The sequence below is a fragment of the Protopterus annectens genome, chromosome 3.part0, assembly GCF_019279795.1.
Source record: "Protopterus annectens isolate FY-2018-M chromosome 3.part0, PAN1.0, whole genome shotgun sequence".
In the NCBI taxonomy this organism is placed as follows: Eukaryota; Metazoa; Chordata; order Ceratodontiformes; family Protopteridae; genus Protopterus; species Protopterus annectens.
In genome coordinates this window covers 1,418,416,203-1,418,438,853 of record NC_056731.1, presented here as the reverse complement: position 1 = coordinate 1,418,438,853, position 22,651 = coordinate 1,418,416,203, and the positions used below count along the sequence as shown (strand labels likewise).

The 22,651-nt window shown below is 43.3% G+C and overlaps 1 protein-coding gene across 1 annotated transcript in view; it reads right to left on the bottom strand.

The window, feature by feature from the left end:
* The window catches only part of NSMAF (neutral sphingomyelinase activation associated factor), a 2,091,028-nt gene that overhangs the window by 1,513,455 nt on the left and 554,922 nt on the right, over positions 1–22,651 (bottom strand). The window contains exon 8 of the mRNA XM_044065485.1: positions 9,084–9,131. Coding sequence (XP_043921420.1) covers positions 9,084–9,131 — 48 coding nt within the window. The remainder of the gene's footprint in view (positions 1–9,083; positions 9,132–22,651) is intronic.

Sequence of the window (22,651 nt, the reverse complement as noted above, 5' to 3'; positions counted from 1 at the left end):
TGGGTAATAGGCCTTTTAAAATTAGTTTATTCCTTCTGTCCACAATAGTATGGGCACTGAAACCTGCACAAATGGAGCAGTCAGAGTCCAAGTGGCTGGGGCCTAAACACACAATGCACTGATGAGTGTGGGCATCTGAAAGGGGAAGCTTGTGTTCACACCCAGTAGACATTTAAAAACCTGTAGCCTTCTCTTTGTCAGACTTTTTAGCCACATCCAAAAGTAGAATAAAACAGAGCAAGTTAGAACATGGAATCTGATAGACCAAATAAGGAATTTTTATTGTTTTTACACAAAGAACACAAGGGTAGGCTACATAATAAGAAATCTATAGATAAGAGAAAATAATACCTGTAACAAGGATATACTGGATTAGAAATCCTTCAGAACCAAGGAGCTCAGTCAACCTGGATGTTGCTCGAATGGGGGCAAACGAGATCTGGGGTAGTGAGGGAGAGAGGGGCATTATGGGTAGAGGAGGAGGAGTTCAGTTTTGGCACCATAGCTTGGATATGGGCTGGCTTGGCACCGATGTCAGTGCCTAAACTTACAGATTGAAGATCAAATGAAGACAAAAATTTCAGATCAAAGATTTACTAAAAATAGCAACTTATCCACCAACGTTGTGATGTAGGCTAATGTGGAGCAGTCAGGTTATGTACAGCTTGAAAGCAGGAATCTTTTTCAAGCACACTTATTTCATCTGAAATTAATTTGGCGCTGTCAAAAAAAAGGGAAAAAAATTACAGCAACAGAAAAAAAATGTTAAGATATAAAAAAAGAAGTTATGACTCACCATAATGTTCCATCTGAGTAGTTGTACTTCATTTGTCTTCATCCTGTGGGTCTATGGATGTGAACTGAATCCGACCCGGCCACATAACCAGCATCTGACCCAAGCTCCAAGCTCCTCCCCTTACCCATAATGCCCCCTGTTCTCCTTCCTCCCTTCAGATCGAGTTTGCTTCTCAATATAACACAAGCCTGACCCAACAGGGCCTTACCATTACTGGCCCTCCCAAAATTTCTGAACCAAGCATAGCAAGAGAAGCCACTAAAATGTTTGCCTCCCATATACAAGGCCAAGACCACAGTGACAAGGTAGAGAGAAGGGGGGGGTGGTTGAAGACAAATGAAGTACAACTACTCAGTTACAACGTTATGGTGAGTACATAACTTCTTTATCTGAAGTAGTTGACTTCATTTGATCTTCAACCTATGGGACAGACTCCCCAGCTACAAACACCTGGGTGGCCCTCATGGAAGGATATTCTGGAGCAGAACAGAGTCAAAAGATGCCCTACTCCTGGATACAATGTCTAATTTGTAATGTGAGATGAAGGTATGAGAGGAGGACCAGGTAGATGCAGAACAGATATCATCCAGTGACACTCTGGACCAAAAAGCTGCTGAAGTGGCCATAGACCTGGTGGAATGTGCTTTTACTTGACCTGGAGGGGAAATTCCTTTGCCAGAATATGCTCAAATAATACATTGGGAGATCCAACAAGCAATAGTCACTTTAGAAATTGGCTTTCCTAAGAAAAGTTTTGAGTAAGAGACAAACAACTGATCAAAAGGATTTTGTCCTGTGTAGATAAAATCTTAATTGCCTGTGTCCAGCAAATGTAACTTGTATTCAACCTTGTTCTGAAAGTTAGGAAAGAAGATGGGAAGACTGATAGTTTGATTAATGTTGGCTTCTGACACTACTTTAGCAAGGTAGGATGGATTAGTGCACAGGGAAAGCCTGTCCTTATGGAAAATCATGTAAGGAACTTTGATAGACAAAGCTTGAAGTTCAAATACTCTCCTGGCTGACGTAATAGCAAACAAGAAGGCAGTCTTCCAAGAGAGATACTGTAAGTCTACTGAAGCTGCGCGCTCAAATGGATGGGAGATTAAAGCCTGCAATACAAAAGTGAGGTCCCATAGAGGCATAGGCTCCTTCACCGGGGGCTATAAAAGAAAGGTACCCTTAAGGAAGGTCTTGTAAAGTCTAGAAGAGGCTAGTGAAGACATATTCTCTCCCACATGAAAATTAGAACTAGCAGTCAGTTGGACTTTAACTGTACAGGAACTAGCACCTTGTCCGAAATCCCCACCAAAAACTCCAATACTGCTGAGATGTGAGCCATAAAAGGTTCCAAATCCCATTGAGAAGCCCATATATAGAATAGTTTCCACTTGCTACAATATACTTTTCGTGTGGAAAATTTGTGAGCTACCACCAAAATAGTTTTAACCGCAGAGGATAAACTCGGGGTCCTAATAATCAAGGGAACTGGAGCAGCCAAGCTGCGAGTTTCAGACTGTCCAGGTCTGGGTGAGGAATCCCTGAGGGGTGTAAGATGAGATCCAGAGCCAGATTCAAGATCCATGGTGGAACTACAAGATGAGACCAGAGGGAGGGGAACCAGACTTTACGAGGCCAGAATGGGGCAATAAGGATTACTGTGTTCCCCAGCCTGCGACCTTTCTGTAGGAACTTCGAAATGAGAGGTAACAGGGGTAGGCATAAAGAAGACTGGAAGGCCAAGCCCCCTGAAGGGGATTCAGGGCGAAGAACTTGCTGCATTTTGTGTTGGAAGGGGATGCGAAGAGATCGCAGCAAGGCCGACCCCACTTCTGGAAGTTCTCTCCCGCTACTGAAGGATTCAGAGACCACTCGTAAGGCATCTGAATAGTCTTGCTGAGCTTGTCTGCTAGAATGCTGGACCATCCTGGAATGTGCATTGCCTCCAGAAAACAGCTAGTGGAAATCACCCATTCCCAAACTATCATGGCTTCTCGACAAAGGGGGTAAGATCTGGTTCCTCCTCGTTTGTTGATAAACCAGACTACTGACATGTTGTCTGTCTAGATCGGAAAAGTTCCTAGAGGAAGATGGGCATGGACAGCTTTTAATGCTATAAGCACCACCCTCATCTCCAGGATGCTGATATGCAAACTGATCTGAGAAAGGGACTACATGCCTTGAACAGTCCTTCCCAAGCAATGTCTCCCCCACCCTAGCTGGGAGGCATCTTTGGTTACTGTGGCTTCGTGAAGTGACAGGAGAAGGGTGCACCCCCTGACAATATCTGGTGAAAGAACCCACCACGAAGAGAGTCCCTGCAGACCCGAAAGATATGGATTGGATGATTCAGGGGAAGATCTAGTAGATACCACTGGACTGCTAATATGCACTGAAGGATTCGCATGTGTAGTCGAGCAAGGGGTAGAAGAGTGATTGTGGCCACCATGGACCCCAGTGCCTGCAGAACTGTCTCTGCTGTAGGAAATGGAGCTTGGAGAATGTACGAGACATGAACTCTCAGATTGTGCACCCTTTCTGGGGTCAGGTAAACTTTCATTTGTATAGTATTCAACTGAGCACCAATGAATTCTAGAACCTGAACAGGAATAAGTGACAATTTGCTGATGGTGATGCCCAAGCTGTTTGCTAACAATAGGAAATAATCCCTGGCTCGGCAAAGTAGATGCTTGGTGGGGGCAGCAAATGGCAAATCATCCAGGTAAGGGAAGACCTGAATTCCCTGAAGCCTCAGGTGGGCCTCTACAACTGCAATCACTTTGGTGAACATCCTGGGGGCTGTGGTAAGACCAAATGGGAGGGCTCTGGAACTGATAATGATTGGCTCCCAGACAGAAGCAGAGAAACCTGCGGGAGCACCTTTCCATCTTGATATGATAGTACGCATCCTGGAGGTCAATCAAGCACATCCAAACTTTCTCCTGCAGGTAAGGCAGGATAGACTGGAGACTGACCATCCGGAATTTCTCCTTGACTACTGACAAGTTCAAGGTGGATAGATCCAGAATGGGTCTTAGGTCCCCAATTTTTTTTGGCACTAAAAAGAACCTGGAATAAATGCTCTAACTGGATTGGTCTAGAGGGACAGGTTGGATGACTCGCTTTCTTAGCAGCTTGTCTATTTCTAGTGCTGCTACCTCCATTAGCATGGGTGGAACATCTGGGAGGCATTTTGGTGAGAAAGGTGATTCGGTGAAGGGGATGGAGTAACCTCTGGATATAATTTGCAACACCCAATGCTCTGATGTTACAGACATCCATGCCGTTGGGTGTAGTGAAGGGTGACCCCCCCCCGACTTCCTTCAGAGATGAGCAGTCAGGCAGCCCCTCAGGGCTGCTACGTGGGTCTGTCCGAGAAAGGTTCTCGAAACCTGAAGTTTCTTGGACCCCCTCTGCCTCTTGGACGGCATCTGTCATAACCCCCCTCTGCTTCTGGGGGAAAGATGAGTCCTGAGTGTCCTTGGAGAACTGAGACTTCTGGAACCACATCTTCTTTGTCCCTCGTTGATTGCTTGAAAAGGATCTTTGAGGGGCAGAGAAGCGGATCCCGACGGCAGACAGCATCTTCCCGTCCTCCTCACTCTGGACCAGTGTGTCACAAACTGTTTTCCCAAAAAGGGAAGAACCATCATAAGGGGCATTTGCAAATTATGCCTTAAAGGATTCCATGAATTGACACAGCCAGAGCCAGGCGTGGCACCTCATGGCAACACCGGAACCGTGCACCATGGCGGCTCCCTCCATAGCATGGGAGAGCAGACGCATGGACGTGTTTGCCACTGCTTTCAGAGTGGCCATCCGTGTGGAGAACAACTTCTTGCGCTGTGCTGGCATGGACTCTGCGGGTGAACTCATTGACTAGGTCTCACTGCAGTCGAATGAAGTGTGCCATGTAGTTCAGCACCCTAAGGTTGCTGAAGTGTACACTCGCTTCCCTAGACAGACCATGGTTCTAGACTCCCGGTCAGGAGGATGGACCGTAGAGCTCTTCTGTGCAACCTCTTTTTCATGGGGGCCACCACCACCATAGCATCTATAGGGGACCCTTTGCTCCAACTAGTCCTGTCTGGTGGGGAGCTTAGAACTTTATCTGGGCACCTAGTGATGGGCTCCACAGTGTCCGGTTCCTTCCACACTCGAGATGTTATGAGGTCCACAAGCAGATCCGTGGGAGTGGACACCCAGGAAGTAGATGGGCCTGTGCCGAATGCATCTAGGAAGACTGACTCATCCGAGGTTGTTTTTTTGGGGGGAACACCCCCCCTCTGGTGAAGGAGTTCCATGATGTCTTTAAAGGAGACATCCTCTGGGGTGATCGGGGGGAACCTTCCCCTTCCTCCAAGTCAGTGTCTTTGGTCAGGCACTCTGGAGAGGAGTAAGTGCCTCCTTTTGCATATCCGTTTGTAAGGAACCTCCTCAATGAGACTCTCTGGGGAGAACTCGCAAACCTCTTGTTGTTCCCACATGGGGGCTTCCTGAGGCAAAACTTGCACAGGCTGTCCCTGAGATGACAGGACATTTGGGGCTGTACCCAAAATAGAGGAATTTGGGACGGAATCCGGGGACGAGATGGTCAAGGGTCTCGACGAACACGAGAAAACCCTCTCTACCACGTCAAAGGGGAGTGGGCATCCTGAGAAACCACCATAGGAGCCGTTCCCCTTGGATCTGATGAGAGAGTCAGAGCCGAGACTACAGGTGCTGAGATGCCGAGGGGAAGACTACACTCTGATAAACTCGGAGCCAACAGAACCCCCTTGAATCCAACGCTGAGGCTATGGCTCCGAGAGCTCAGATCTGACTCGGTTAGACCAGACACACTCAAAGCAAAACCAAAGGACAGATCGCAGAAGGAGATACTGGAGTGAAAAAGGTCTGGGAGTAGGTAAGAGAAACGAGGATGTCCAGCAAAGAGGTGGATGGATTGTGTAAAGGAAGATCTGCGACAGTCAGACATGAGTGTTGAAGAAGGCAGGAGTGTGGCACTGAAACGAGAGAGTTGGCGACAGTTAACACAATACTCTGACCCCATGTAGAAAATTTGGAAAAAAGGGGGCTGATGATGATGAACTTCTGCATCATCCTGTCCATCTCCACCTCGCTAAGACTACAGGTAGACCAGGTGGAAGCCACCAACACCGGCCTGGAGTGCTGATGAGGAGATGTCCTTGGTGGAGACAGACACCTCCAGCTCAGGGAGAACCTGGAAGAGTTGAGCCGGGGGATACTGGGACTAGTGGGGGTTTTGGCCTTGGGTGGAGGCCCCACCGAAGCCGAATGGTCTGGAGACTGTTTATGGGGTCTATTTTTCTTATGGTGCCTCTCTCCTTCCCCAGACCTCTTGGTGGGAGTTTGAGTCCCAGAGGTCTGGGGAGGAAAAGAGGTAGTAGCGGCGGTTGAAGAGGCCGAAGCCAGGGTTGCGGGGACAGCCTTCCCCAATGAGGGAAGCAAGCCCTTCAGAATGAGCTTATCCCTCCTGTCCTTAAGGGCCCGTGGGTTGAAGCCCGCACAAATAGGACAGGAGGTAAGCAAATGGGCCACACCCAGGCTGGAGAGAACTTAAGGCCACACTCTGTGCACTTCCTAAACCCTAGCTTAGGGGGAATATCTGCCATACTCCTTGCATGGAAGGAAAAACCACACAGTCACATGCACACTCACTCACAGAGAAGATAGGAGTGGGAAGGCCAAAGGGAACTACAACAACTAAACTTTTTTTTTTTTTTTTTTTTTTTTACTAAACCTACATTCAAAGCAGGTAGAGGAGGGGAGGGGAAAGCAAAAGTACAGGAAAGGATAAAGAACTCTCAAATGCAATCACTTACCACAGAATAAATGCTCGGAGCTTGAGACCACGATGCTTAGCTATTTAGCGGCAAAACGATATATGAAGGGAGGAAGGAGACATGGGGCATTATGAGTAAGGGGAGGAGCTTGGGGCTCGGATTAGATGCTGGTTATGTCAGATCCAATTTGGATTCATAGACCCACAGGTTGAAGATCAAATGAAGTTAACTACTTCAGATAAATAATTAGCAGTAGATGAGATAAAGGCAAAAGGCAGTATACTTTCCAGTTCAATAAGAAAGAAGCAAAAAGTCACACAGGTCCACCCTTCTACATATGAAATAGTGATACTTGAAGCAGGTCCATTTTAATATTGTCCCAGCTCGTGTATTTTTATTAGATGAAGCATCTAGTGGTATTTTTTAAACATCTTTATTACATATGACATCTTTTAAAAAGTGACATGGGGACTAAAAAAATAAATCACAAATACATTTTTATTATTATTATTTTTGCGCAGTATACATTTGTTTTCAACAATGTTCATTCATTCTGGCATTACATAAATTGCTAAATTCTTGCCTTCCCTTAAAATTGCACTCCTCCTCCTGAACATTATTCTGCATGTACTGTTCCCCAAAATTCCATTTATTTCTATGTCATTTGCATCTCTCCTTTTTAAAGATCCCATCTCCATTTCTTTAATCTCCTTTACAATAATCAGTACTTCAGTTACAATTCATTTAGATTTCAGTACCCATCTTCTAGCAATTGCTTTTTTTTTGGAAGACAATAGCATTAACCACAGTAAACCTTATTATGTTTAGACAATCCAGCTACTATATTCTTACTCAAAAGAATTGTTTCTTTAGTTACAATAATTTGCTCTCCTAAAATTTCTAAGGTACTCTGCATGGAAAATCTGGAAACTTATTACATTACCATAAAACATGTTCTCAATTAAACCTTTCTTTTCCATCACATCCCCAGTATTTTTTTCTACCCGAGGAAAAAATCCCTAAAGTCTGCTTTATTTATCCAGGGTTTAAAAATCCCTATGGAAATACTTCCATGCAAAAATCCTAAACTTTCTGGACTTTTGTTGCATACTTGGGGGGGGGGACACAGATATCCCCAAGTTCCATTGCAAATTACCTTTCCTTTAAAAAAATCTCTATTTGGTTTTAACAAGTCCATCAACATTTAAACAGTGTATAACAAATTATAACTATTTACAAAAACTCCATTACAAGAATATTAATACATTTTAACCATTAGTACTTTTCCAGTAAATTGCAAATTACCTGTCCAATCTCTCCTCTTAATCTTTTCTAACTTCTTCTTGCTGATTCTTATAGTTATCATGCAATGCTTTATATGCTCTATTAATTATCCCTATTAATTATCTACTTTTAACAACAACTTCTGCTGTAGACTCAACCGAAAACTCATCCAAATCTGGTCTTTTTACTTAGCACTGCTATCTCCTTCCTCTATGCCTCTACTCTGTTATCAGTCACTGGTAGGAAGGAAGTCTTTAATCCACAGTCCAAACGTCTGCTTGGCCTAATCTGACTCAATTACATTTCCTTTCTTAGCTATTTCTTCTAAACATCTAATTTCATTTGCTAATTTCCTTCAATAAATTCAGGCCCCTCTTGCAAACTTTCTATACTCCTACTTGCAGTTATCCCTAATGGTAAAACCACTTTTCTCCATTCGTGTGCTGGCTAAATTTTTAGAATAATGTCTGCTATTTCGTAAATATAACATTCTCTCTCTCTCATTGGGTTTCTAATACCATGACAACAATGGGCCCCATTCCTAAGTTAAAGTATGACTTAATGAAATTGGTATCGTTTCAATATTTGATGTTAGCCAGAAGTGTTCTTTACAGCACCTACAATCTCCCCAGTAACGCAATGTGCCTAGTAAATAATAATATTATATATGGTTGTTGCTATTCTCCTTAAGGTCCTGCACCCAAAATCCTTCTCTCTCAGTTTCTTGAAGTCTTCCCCTGTTTCATCATCATTCCTTCCACTTTGATTTATAACCTTCTGATTCAGATCATAATATAGTTCCCTATATATATATATATATATATATATATATATATATATATATATATATATATATATATATATATATGTCATGTGTGTATAAGCTGCAAACTATACCTTCATATCAGAAAATCCTAAACCTCCTTGTTCTGTTAGGAGAATCAACCTATCCCACTTAACTCTTGCCCCCCCCCCCAAGATAAATTCCGTCAACTCCTTATTAATTATCATCCACAACTTCTAATCAGGTTACTAAAAATATGCCTGACCTGTATATAAAGCTAAAGGGACTAAACGCAACATCACTGATTGCATCTTATAAATCAACAACTTCTAGCAACAACTATTCCTTAAGATGTCTTGCTTTAATTCACAGCAGTACCATTTTGAAAAGTAATCTTACATGTGCTCCTTACCATTGCAGTCTGATCTCCCAGCTTCTCAAGACAAGATGCTCTGTGGAGCTGTGAAGTAAAGAAAATGAAATATTTAAATTGAAACAATAGGTTATCTAGTTTCATTAAAGTAGCAGTGATCATGGTATGTCTACGCTAAAAGTAATACTCAGCAACTGCAAGGACAGCAGAAAACTGGTATTTCAACATTTTCATAAAACCTCTGTGGTAATTGTGATATCTACCTTTTTATGTGGATATTCAAAACTGAATAGCAACTCCAGTACACTGTTGGTAACAGAAGCCACTGCAAATGAAGCAATTAGCGTATAACACTTCTCTTTATGCACAGAACACACAATCAAAGAGTGAACAAATATAAATGAATAAATAAATAATCATAAATTCCTGCAGCAGCTTCTCAATCAGGCCTCAAAATGTCTGCAGGCACAGCCTTAGCATGATCACAACCACATGAACTGCAGAAACAAAGAGGCCCAACACGTTACAGTCCTGCGCAAGCTGTGGCAGTCATCCAAGTACTCCTTGTCAATATTCGCAGCTGTAACTACCACAAGTTGTTCAGTGTTTTTAATGTGTTAAAACATGTAGGTAGGGGTATGGAAATTATTTATTTATTGCTGTTATTTAAAATATGTGTTGTCTTTTGTTTATCTGGGAAGTTTGACTGGGCACAAGACCCAACAAAACAATTAAACATTTTAAGCATTACCTTGTAAGTAGTACAGAGACAAAAAGTAAAGCTGACTATCATATACTTTAGTAGAGGTTGTATTACTTTACATAAGTCAAAGCCATGTTAAGTTGTAATAGCTGGAGATACATGAGCAATTATAATGTGCATAAGTTCAGTATATGTATATTTACATTAATGAGGTAGGATGTCTCTAAAGCCAGAACAGAAGACAGAGGAGGAAAAGGTTATAAAAAGAAATGATCAAGAATAACACAAGTAGAAAAGGTTTTGATAGTGCAGAGGTTGAGATAACAGTAGGTAAGATGATGAGGTGGGTAAGGAGGGGGTATTAGTAGGAAAGGATTAAGGATATAGGTTAGTTGGAAGAGCAGTATTAGAGATGAAAGAGACAAGGATAAGAAAGGTGAAAGAGTCAGGGCGACTATGAAAGAGATTGGCATGGAAGAGAGAAAGAAAGTTGGGTTTAGTCAGAATGGTAACATAAGCGTAGTCATGAGGAAGATAGGTGTTGTTTTAGGTTGTGTTTCAAACATGTGGTACTGTTGTTTTGTTTTAGGGTGGGTGGCAATGAAATGATGAGTTGCTGGAACAGACATAGTACAGGAAGTGGCAGTCCTAAGAAGAAACTGCTTTAATAAGGTATTTGAGGGCAGAAGAGGAAAGCTTAACAGGTGGGACTGGATCCACGGTTAGAAAAAGCAAGGAATACAAGGTTTGTTTCAAACAGCATCTACTAAATACCACTAATGAATAAACACATGGCAGTAGGTTTGGGAAAATACTAATTATCCCTTTTTAACGGCAGCTTTTGTTCAAGATTCAACTAAAAACTCTGCCAGAACAGGTCTTTCAATTAAGATTCCCCTACCCCTTTCTTTTTGCCTATACTCTGATATCAATCCCTGGTAGCGAAGGCAGTCTCTATCTTTCAGACCAAGCATCTTCTTGGCCTCATCTGACTCCATTACCTTTCTTTCTCTAGTTACTTGCTTCCAATACCTTGGTTCCTTTGCCAAGTTAAGTCCAGTACATTCCCGTGCCCTCTTGCATGTCTTTTGTACCTCCATTTGCAGATAGCCTTACTGGCAAAATCTACTTTCTCCATTCTCATGCTGGCTTAATTTACAAGTAACATACCTATGGTTGTTATTTTTCTCTAAGATAACATCCCAGACTGTCTATTTGTTGAACTTCCTACCTAATTCATCATCATCACTTTCCATTTTGAATTATAACCTTACGCTAGTATTATTTATTTGAACCTTAAACGTGCAGCTCTAAAATGTCTCTTCAAATCAGGTGATTGTAAACCATCTTGTTCTAACAACAAAATAATCTTAGACCACTTAACTCTTACCCTCTTCCCTTCTCAGATAAATTCCTTCAACTCTATTCCTTATCGTCCACAACTTCTCTTCTGGTTGATAAAAATATGCCTGCCCTTTATATAAATTTAACTAAAGAGACTAAACATTTCACTGCTTGTATCTGCAAATAAAGACACTGCACTCTTTCCAATTTACTAATGCTTGTTTTCTTATAAGGCTTCCATATTGTTATTCAGTACTCCAGTTTAGGTCCAGCTTAACTAACAAACAATGATTTCATTCATTTTTGATTTCCTAGACTTTATATATCATTTTATAGAACCTGTAGTTCTATAACTATCATTAACCATTTCCAATTTACTAATGCTTGTTTTCTTATAAGGCTTCCATATTGTTATTCTGTATTCCAGTTTAGGTATAACTTAACTAACAAACAATAATTTCATTCATTTTTGAATTCCTAGACTTTATATATCATTTTATAGAACCTGTAGTTCTATAACTATCATTAACCAATTAGTTCACATTATTAGAAAAACTCAAATCTGGATCTGCACATATACTCAGGTCCTTAAATGAATCTACAGTTTCAATCACTGGATGCTATACTAAATATTCACCTTTCAGTCTATGTCTCCCAAACCACATATGCTTAGTTTTTTGATGTATTTTATCAGTATATTATTCTCCTGTTTCCAAATGGTCAAGTTAGTCGAGTTATTTTGCAGACATGCCTTATCTGTAACACATGTAATCAGTCTGCTCATTTCAAGTCATCTGCACAGAGACTGTAGAACACCTCAGATGAAAAAGATAAATCTGTAATATATAATCTAAACAAATATGAGCCTAGAACAGAATACTATAACCTACAATTTCATCTGCCCAGTTGCTGTATACTTGCCATGTCCTATTTGTAAGCTATGCAGCTATCCATCTTATCAAAAATACATCAATTACCTTGCTGTTCTAATTTGTTGATCAGTGTTTTGTGTATGACCCTATCAAATGATGAAGTTAAGTCTATATAAATGGGTGGGAATGGGGGTAGGGTAGAAGAGCGGAGTGAGCCTGAACGTAGCGAGGGTGAATGAAGTAGGCAAAGCCGGGAGATGCCAATCACTAAGACAGAAAAACTATCAGCTGTGGAGATATCCAGAGGAATCCAGAGTGAGTCCCACTGCTGATAGTAGTTGAAACCCTGTAGTAAGTGTTTTGGTCTGGTTTTGTAAAGGAGGGAGAGCTTACAGTAATTACTGTATGAAGAGGGGCTATGCAAGTTCCAAGAACCGAATAAGATACACTTTTAGGATAAGAGAATGAAAAGACAAATAGGGAGAAGAGTTTTGAGATGGAAGTTTGTTGAGATGGGAGCTGGGGGGGGGGGGGGTTGAAGGAAGACCGAGATTAGTGTGCATGCCACTACCCTGTTTTAAGCAATTGAGATTACTAATTTACACACAGAGATTGTTTCTGCTGGAGACGTACACTGAGCACTCATTTGGGTTTATGCTCTTCATGAGCCTAGATGATGGTTTCCCACGCAGCTGCTTCCAGGGAGGGAAGAAAGTGAGATCGATACTATTCTGGTTTGGTAAGTTCAGCACTCAGTTGGCTTTGTGCTCTTCACACAGGGCAGCTGCGAGCCTAGATGATGGTTTCCCAAGCAGCTGTTTCCAAGAAGGAAGGAACTGGGCACTCAGTTGGGTTTGTGCTCTGAGCTAGATGATGGTTTCCCAAGCAGCTGTTTCCAGGGAGAGGGGAGTGGGACTGATATTTTTGTAGCTTGGTAAATGGACAGCACACTTTCTCTTGGAGGGCGTGGGGCTGCACCAGGGTCTAAGGCTAATAGCAATTTAAAAATAACATTGATTGTAAGCAATTTCCTTACTTGTTGAATCAATATTATTTCAGTCTGCTTCTGGTAAATTTAAGTCGCAAGCAGACCCAGATCCAGCACTAGGCGACCAAGGCATTTGCCCAGTCCCCAGCTGGCTTCCTGGGAGGGGGCCCACATGCTGAGGGACTGTCACATTTACTTTAATTACAAAAAAAATGTGTTCTTCTTTAAGAACACCTTCTGCATCCAGTGCATACCTGTTGCAGCTGTGCATGCGTCACTGCTGCATAGAAAGTACAGTTGTGTACACTTACCACAAATATAGATGTTCGAGTGCATTCACTGCTGCAGTCATCACCTGTGGGTTATCCCTGCTGCGGTAGCCCTCTGCCGGCCCGAATACCAGAGTCAATGTTTTTCTGCATCAGCTGCTGTCTGACATCAGCTTGTCACTGCTATAAACAAAGGCAGCTGACATCATTACACCAGATTTTCTTGCTCTAACCAGTCAGAAGCCCAAGTAAATATAGACAGTGGTCCTGGTGGCTAAAAGCCACCGTTAGAAACTTAATTCTCCCTAAAGAAAGAAGATATAAAGGGGAAGGGGGGTGGGAAACCAGGACTGCAACAGTGAATACCCTCGAACATCTACATTTATGGTAAGTGTACATAACTGTACTATGTTCCTCATGTTTCACTGTTGCAGTCATCACCTGTGGGAGGATTCCCAAAGCTGAGGAGAGGGGTGGGTAGGATTTTGTAAGGGACCTAGGCATGGGTCAGCATGCCCTGCAGAACTGCAGAGGAAACCCCTGCCCTAGCCTTAAAAAATAGGGGTAGGTGGTAATGCTAGTAAAGGTATGGACAGAAGTCCAGGTGGCGACTTCCAGGATGTCCCTGGTGGGAACTTATCGGAGGAATGCTGTGGAAGAGGAGGCTGCCCTAGTGGAATGGGTTTGAATAGATTTAGGGAGGGGTTTCCCATGCAAACTGCAGCAGAAATGGATACAGTGTGATATCCATTTGGAAATGGTTGCTTGGAGATGGGCTTCCCCTCTGCCCCTGGGGCAAAGCTGACCAGTAGTTGGTCTGTTTTCCTGAAAGGTTTAGTACGGTCCAGATAGTATCTAAGCTGTCTGTGCATATCCAGAGAGTGCAGAATTCTTTCCCCCTAGTTTTGAGGATTAGGAAAGAAGGTGGGTAGATGTATGGCCTGGTTGAGAGTTACATTACATACCACCTTGAGCATAAAGGCAGGATTACTCCTCAGGGAGGCCCTGTCTGCATGGAAGATGATGAAGGATTCAAAGGCCATCAGTCCTGAAGTTCTGAAACCCTTGTAGGTGAGGTGACAGCTACAAGAAAAGCAGCCTTCCAGGAGAGGCATTTTAGTTGAAGCAGCAGATTCAAAGGGTGGTACAATTAGTTTTTCCAAAACATAATTCAGGTCCCAGGCTGGAGAGGGTTCCCCTTCTGGGAGTTCTGATATTACAGGCCCCTCTGAGGAATTGTTTAATCAAAGGATGGGAAAACATGGACTGTTCTATATCAAAATGAGCTGAAATGGCTGATGCGTGGATTTTAATAGAGGAGAAGGAGAGGCCACTATTAAGCAGCTCTGCTAGGTAGTACAGAATAAGATGGAAGGAAGGTTGTTATGTATTGCCCCCTCTGAACTGCCTCCAAGAGCAGAATATTTTCCATTTTCCTGCATAAGATTTTCTGGTACTGGGGCTTCTGGCCTTTGTGATAATGTGTAGGACCTGTTTGCATAAGAGGGGTTCCTTGTTTGCCTTTAGAGTATTAGCCAGGCTGATAGTTTGAGAGTCTGCAAGTCTGAGTGAAGCACCCCCCCCCCAAGTTAAGAGGTCTGAGATCAGGGGGAGCTGCCTGGGAGGCTGTAAGGTCAGACTGTGCAGTAAAAGGCACCAATGCTGTCTGGGACAATCTGGAGCAATGAGGATGGCCTTTGGTCTCTCCCCCCTTATTTTGATCAGTACCTTGGGGTTAAGAGGCACAGGAGGGAATGCACAGCGCACACAAAGAGGGTGTTCCAGGGGAAGGTCAAGGCATCCACCTTCTATGCTATGTAGTGATACTCCTTGGTATAGAATTTTTTTAGCTGATGGTTGGGATGTGAAGCAGAGATCCACCTCCGAAGTGTCTCACGCCTGAGTGATTTGTAAAAAGATTTCTCTGTGGAGCTGCCATTTGTGGGGGTCCAGTAAGTTTCTGCTGAAGTGGTCTGCCAGGGTGTTGCTGATCCCAGGTAGGTATTGTGCTATCAGGTGCAGTCCCCTGGAAGAGGCTGCCAGCCAGAGGTTCATGGCTAGCCTGCGCAGAGGGTAAGATTGGGTCCCTCACTGTTTGTTGATGTACCACATCACTGTGGTGTTGTACTGTGGTGTTGTCTGTTTTGATAAGGAGAACTCCTGGCTTGAGATGGGGTTTGAAGGATGTCAGAACCTTTTGTACTGCCATCATTTCCTTCTGGTTGATGTGTGAGGGAAGGTGCTTGGCATCCCAAAGACCTTGGGTGCACCTGCCCTGTAGGTTAACACCCCAAGCTATGTCTGATGCATCGTTGGTAATGGTCTGCTTGGTTGGGAGGAGGGTGAAGGGCAGACCCTTGTTCTAGGTGCAGGCCCCTGCCCACCAGAGAAACTTGGCCCTTACGTAGGGGATTAGAGGTAGAGAGGTCTCTAAAGGCTGAGTGCTGACACTGAAGGTTCTTTTAGGTACCACTGAATTTTTCTCATGCAAAGCCTGGCCAGAGGAATTAGAAGGATGCAAGATGCTATGTACCCCAAGGCTTGCAGGAACGTCCTCACAGTGAGGTGACTTCTGGAAGCCAGCTGGGTAAAATACAGAGGCAGGAAGCTCTGTTTTTCTGGGGATAGGAAGGCCATTTGGGATGCTGTGTCCAGCAGAGCCCCGAAGAAAATGATCTTTCTGGAGGGTGCTTTCCTTAAATTCCTCTCATTGAGAGAGTACCCTAAGGAGGTTAGGAGGGTTTTGATAAAGAGAAGGTCTTTCAGGGGCTTTTCTTTGCAATCTGCCTGAATGAGGCAGTCATCCAGATAAGGGTAAATTTGTATATTTTTTATGTCTGCAAAAGGCCATGACCGGGGCTAAGCATTGGCTGAATACCCTAGGAGCAGAAGATAAGCCAAAGGGTAGCGCAGAGAACTGAAAGTGTTGTGAACCTGCTCTGAAGTGAAGGAATTTCCTGCAGGATTTCCTTATGGGGATGTGGAGGTAGGCATCTTTTAGATCTAGGGTAACTAACCATGCATTTTTTGTCGGCATAGGCAGCAGCTGCTGCAAAGGTAACATTTTGAAATTGGGGACCACCAGGAAGGTGTTCAGAATGGATAGATCCAGGATGGGGCGCCAAGTTCCCTCTTTTCTGGGAACAAGGAACAGTGTGGAATAAAAGCCTTTGCCTGTTTGGTCTGAGGGGACAGGATCTACTGTCCCTTGGGATAGGACTGTTTGGACTTGTTTTAATGCCTCTGCCCACTGATTTGGAGGTAAGTCTGGGTACCCTTTTGGAACTGGGAGTTTGTTGAAGGAAACTTTGTATCCCTCAGAAATTATCTTTAATACCCATTGGTTCTTTGTTACAGAAAGCCAATTCTCTTTGTAGATGGAGAGCCTTCTTCCTAATATTTGGTGAGTGAAAAGAGGGGAGAGGGAGTCATTGAGAATTTTTGCCATAGAGGGATGGCTTAGAACTCCCTGCCTTAGGAGTGAAAGTTGTCCACTGTTTGCTTCTCTGCTGGCCCTGGGATAGGAGTCTTGGTGGTCTGTTCCTGTGGTGCTTTCCTTGCACCTATTTGATAGGTGCAAGAAAGGACCAGTGTTTTGATGGAAAATTCCTGCTGAACCTAGGAGGTTGTACCTGAAGGAAATCTTTTACTGTTTGCATACATTTTGCTTTTTGTCTTCCATCTTTTTAAGCACCTCTTCTGCTTTTACTCCAAACAAGTGGTCCTTATCCAGGGGTGTAGCAAGTAATTTAGATATGATATGATCAGGGAGAGGATGTTCCTTCAACCATGCATGTCTCCTAATGACAGATCTTGACACTGCTGCCCTGCTTGAGACTTCTAGGGCTTCATATCCACAGTGCTAAGAGTTTTAGCCACTTGAAAAGTAGAGTGCAGTAAATCTGCCAACTCTTTAGAATTGGCACAGTCAGGAAAGTTTGAGATCTTTTGTTTTAATAGTTCCAAAGTGTATTGTTGATATTTTAACATGTGGGACTGGCAGTTGAGTGCTCTGACAGCTAAGGTTGCAGAGGTGTATACTTTTTTACACCATCTGTCCAGAGCTCTGGAGTCCTTGTCAGGAGTAGGATTCTTTGCTGAACTAACCTTAGCTCCTTTTGGTCCCTGTGTAATGACCTCGGGGTCTGCAGCAGGTTGTCTGTATGGGTATTTGTGAGAATCCAGTACCCTGTAATACCAGTCAGGTTTTCTGGAGCAGGTGTGAGGGCATCAGGATTTAAGCTGGATTCCTGGAAAACATCACCAACTTCCTCTAAGACAGGGGGGATGGCCAAGGCTCTGTGCTGGGGCAGGTCTAGAAACTCTCTTAGTCTTTTCTTAGACTGAGGGAAGTCCTGGGATTCCCAGTGGAAATGTTCCCTGAGGCTGTGAAGGGTTTCCCCAAAAGAAAGGCCAGAAGGGATTGATTCCTCAGCATCTGAATCCTCATAAGTATTAAGAGGTTGTTGTTCCTCTTCCAAATCTGAATAATCAGACTCCTCAGAATCCTGTTCTGTCAGTATTTCAGGGTAAGGGTCTCTTCACCCTGATAAGGGTGATAAGCTCCTCCACCTGTTTAAGCATTTGAGATTGGGGTGGTGGAGCAGGGGTAAAATGGTGGCTACAAGAATTTTTCCTAGGAGTGGCACTGTCTCTCGACCTAAGAGTATCCATCGGTCTGAGAGAAACGATAGTCTGAGGAGAAGACGTTGGTTTTTGTCTAGATTCGGCAGTGTGGAAAACTTCCTTCGAAGCCAGTGTCTGCGTTGCGGCTTTGGACCCAACCAATGCAGAGACAACCAAAGGCTTGGAAGATGAAGATATCCGCGGCACACAGGACTCCAAAAGAGTCTCAAATAGAGGCCTGCGAAGGTATCAAATTGAGCATCAGGGGCTGCGAAGGCACCTCAGTGAATTCCGGAGAACTGACAACCTGCTTAGTGGTAGAGTGGTTGGAAGGCTTAGCCTTGTGTGGGCTGTCTTTATCTTTATCCTTACATTTTTTTGTAAAGTCTACAGTTTGTTGGCCGACTGACGCGATTTCAGAATTCGAAGATGGAAGATGAAAATTCTAGGCTACAAAAAGAGCTCTACGACAAATGATTCTCATGTTTAAGAGGGCACAGAACCGGCAAAGCGGGACGTTGTGGTCTGGGCCTAAACAAGTGATGCAGTTTGAATGGAAGTCTCTGTCTGGTATTTGCTTTCCACAGGCAAGACAATTGTTAACTTTTTAGGACATTGGTTAGTGCAAGAAAAAAGGATCCCCAATGGGGTACTTCGCTTTAGGCGTTTTCAGCTGCAATTCAACCTTTGGTAGAGACTGACCGGCACACTTGCGAACTGCTTTTGCTACGGGCTCCACGGCAAGAAAGACTGATGGAATGGCGTCGGCTGCCTTCCTTTACAACACTGATGAGCTGACGTTAGCCAGCAGGTGACAGCAGCAGACGCAGAAAAACACGGACTCTGTTATTCCGGCTGGCCGACGGCTACCACAGCAGGGATAACCCACAGGTGATGACTGCAAGAACATCTGCTGTTCTTCCTTTCTGCACATGCGGAATTTAAATACACAAAGATGTTCCATGCTGGTGCTTCTGCAGAAAGTAGACACACTCCTGAACAGACTGGAATTGGGTTCTCCTCCTATGGACAAGCAGGGTAGGGTGTGGGTGTGTGTGTGTGTGTGTGTGTGTGTGTGTGTAAAATACCCCAATCAGGAACAGCAGGTGGTTAATTTGCTCAGCCTCAAACCTTGTACCTTAGTTACAGGAAACAAGCCTAAATCCTCTACCTCAACTGCTAAGCTGTTATAAAAAGATGAGTTTCAAGGAGTTGAGTTTTAGGTGCAATTTCAAGGTGTTGAGTGTCGGGTGCATTTTCAAGGAACTGAGTGCCAGGTACAGTTTCCAAGGAATTGTGAGCCTCAAGGGAAGAGAAGTTTACTGCTGCTTATGCGAAGTCTGTTTACAATGTGTAACTATTTTGTTTAGCAAACGGTATCACCATTGTGCTAAAGAATTTAAAAGCATTGCTAGCAACAAAACAGGCAACATACTTGATTTTGAGGCAGAAGGCTGTGGTTTCTACTTCCAAAGCATGTAGATGGATTGCTGGTCCTGTGTTGTACTTTAAGGAGGATGGGGTTCTGTTATGTCCTCCTTATGATGGGATGCCTAGTAACTATGTACCTGTTGTCAGTTTGTCATCCACTCCCTATTGAAATATTACCAGCTTACCATTTTTTTAATGTAACATAGGTAACTTATTCTTTAAGGGCTACAGGCACTGAATTTGTAAATTAAACGCTGAAATATAAAGTTAGTTGTTAGCAGCAACCTCTTCATTAGTTACAGATCTCTAAAGTGGAATTATTCATATGACTTTTACTTCTGCTGAGATTGTACATATTAACCGATATTGCTGGATTGCAATGACAGAAGTCTAAGTTTGGGTAGACTTTTATGGTTGAAATGTTCTGAACTGGGCAGTTTTGTCATAATTGGTTCATACATTTTATTTCATTGCTTATAGGAAAAATGTTCAAAACTACAAATTTAAAACATGCTTTAACAAGTGGTGCTACAATCAGGAAGGTGAATCAAATAACACATGCATGTCTGTATGTTCCTAAAAATAATTGCAAGGGGCCTATGATTAGGAAACAGAAACTTTATCCTCCACTGGCCAGATACATTTCCTCTGAATGTAGATTTCAATGCTGTATCATGAATCTAAGTTTCAAGGGCAGAGAAGTTTTAATGCTAAATCTGTTTTCATTGTGAGACTGTATTGTTTTGTTTAGCAAATGTCTATCGGTGTTTGTGTTATAAAATCTGAAATAAAATGTTTTAAATTAAATCCAAATAATCATTGTACCAAGTAATGGGACCCAGGAATGGCACTGGGGGGGGGGGGGGTGTACTGGGAACCCCAATCCATTTGACCATGATTCAGGGCTGGTCGCAAGCCACCATTATTCTTCTCTTCTGTGTTTCATGCAATGAACATATGATCTCCAAGTCAACTTGACTTTGATGGTCTATACAATCTCCAAGTCAACTTGACTTTGATGGTCTATACACTTCAACTGCTATATGTTCCAGGGTTGTCTTTATCGTCAGTTACACAATCTACAGTATTGGTGTTATCGCTGAACATGTAATAATGACAGACCTCATAACAATCTTTAATAGCTACCATAACACCTTCACCTGATTTTTTGTTAGAATATCTGTTACAGTAAAATCATTTATACTTATAACTGGTTTCTAGTCATTGTTCTTGAACCATGTTTTACAAACAATAACTTTTAGTTATGTACTCACCATAACTTCAGATGTTTGGGATCCATCTCGCCTACATTCTGTACTGATGGGTTCGGAGCCGATCGCTCGGCTCCGACTCGGCACGCTTATGCTATAGAGCGAGGCCTCTTATTGGCTGAGCTATCTTTATCCCAGGATGCATCACCACTAATCCCCCAGATCTTGTTTGTCCGCATTCATGCACACATGCACAACTTGTTTATATAACATTGTTAGATGTTTCAAGATGAAACAACAGGATTCGGACCTTCTGATATCCTCTGATCTCCAAGGAAGGGGGAACGAGGGTGGGTTATTAGGAATGTAGGCGAGATGGATCCCAAACATCTGAAGTTATGGTGAGTACATAACTAAAAGATGTTATGTGATCCTATCTCGCCTACATTCTGTACTGATGGGACAGCGTCCCTAGCACCTAAATCCCGGGTGGCTCATTGGAAAACACTCCTGAGCACTGTGGAACCAAATGAAGCTCGTCCTCTAGATGCCACATCTAATTTGTAGTGGGAAATGAAGGTGTGCGGGGAAGACCATGTAGCCGCAGCACAAATGTCACTAATAGTAAGCTTAGAATGAAATGCTATCAAAGTAGCCATAGCCCTTGTAGAATGAGCCTTGACAGAGGTGGTAAGCTCTTTGTTAGAATAAAAATAAGCTTGAGTAATACAGTCCCTGATCCATTTGGCAATAGTGACCTTTGTGATAGCTTTGCCCAATTTGTTATCTGCAAAGGATACAAACAACTGATCTGTTTTCCTTGTTTGTTTGGTCCTGTCTAAATAAAAACGTAACTGTCTGTGGATATCTAGTGTGTGGAATATGAACTCCGCTTTGTTAGAGTATTTTGGGAAAAAAACTGGAAGCTCTAACGATTGTTGTAAGCAGAAACTAGAACAAATTTTAGGGACAAAGGAAGGATTTGGCCTGAGGGATACTCTATCTTTGTGAAAAACCAAGTACGGGGGGTTTACAGACAAAGCTTGAAGCTCTGAAACTCTTCTGGCAGAAGTAATCGCCACCAGAAAGGCTGTCTTCCATGATAGGAACTTTATATCACATGTAGCTGCCGGTTCAAAGGGGTAAGAAGTCAAGGCGCGTAACACTATATCGAGATCCCATGGAGGTGCAGGATGAGAAATCGGAGGTCTTAATAGAGCAGCACCTTTCAAGAAGGTCTTACACAATCTGTTGCTCATTAAAGGTGGGTCTATGGATTCATGAAAATTAGAGATTGCTGCCAATTGTACCTTGATGGTAGAAACTGAAGAGCCTTGATTGAAAAGAGAAGTCAAAAACTTTAGTACCTCTGCTACGGGAATAGAAATGGGGTCCAGGCCCCGGAGTTGAGCCCAAATAGCAAATCTTTTCCATTTGCTAGAATACAGTTTCTTAGTAGTCGAATTATGGGCCGAAGATAATATGTGTACAACATCTGGATCCAATGTATGACTCCTGACTATTGTCGGAAGAGGAGGAGCCAAGCCGTCAATTTTAAGGTGTGTAGGGACTGGTGGAATAGTCCCGACTGGTGAACAAGTAGGTCTGGGATCTGATCCAGGAACCATGGACCTTCCAGAGCATGTCTCCGAAGATAGGGGAACCACACTTGACGAGGCCAGTAAGGAGCAATTAAGATAATTTTGCTCCCCAAGAGAGATGCCTTTTGAATCACTCTGGGAAGGAGAGGAACTGGAGGGAAGGCATAAAGCAAGCCGGTGGGCCAAGGATGGACTAATGCGTCCATGGGGCTCTTCCCCGGTGCCGGGGTTAGGGAGAAGAACTCTTTGCACTTTGCATTCAGAGGAGTCGCGAAGAGATCGCAACACGGAACTCCCCATTCGCTGAAAATCTTGACTTGCAACTGTCATATTCAGAGACCATTCATGAGGAGAGAGAATGGTCCTGCTCAATCTGTCGGCTATCACATTGGACTTGCCCGGTATGTGAGTAGCCACTAGGAAGCGTTTGGTGGAGACTGCCCATTCCCAAACCCTCATGGCTTCTCTGCAAAGAGGATAGGATCTGGTCCCTCCCTGTTTGTTCAGGTACCAAACAACTGACATGTTGTCTGAGTGAACGGTAATCACGCCTTGAGGGAGA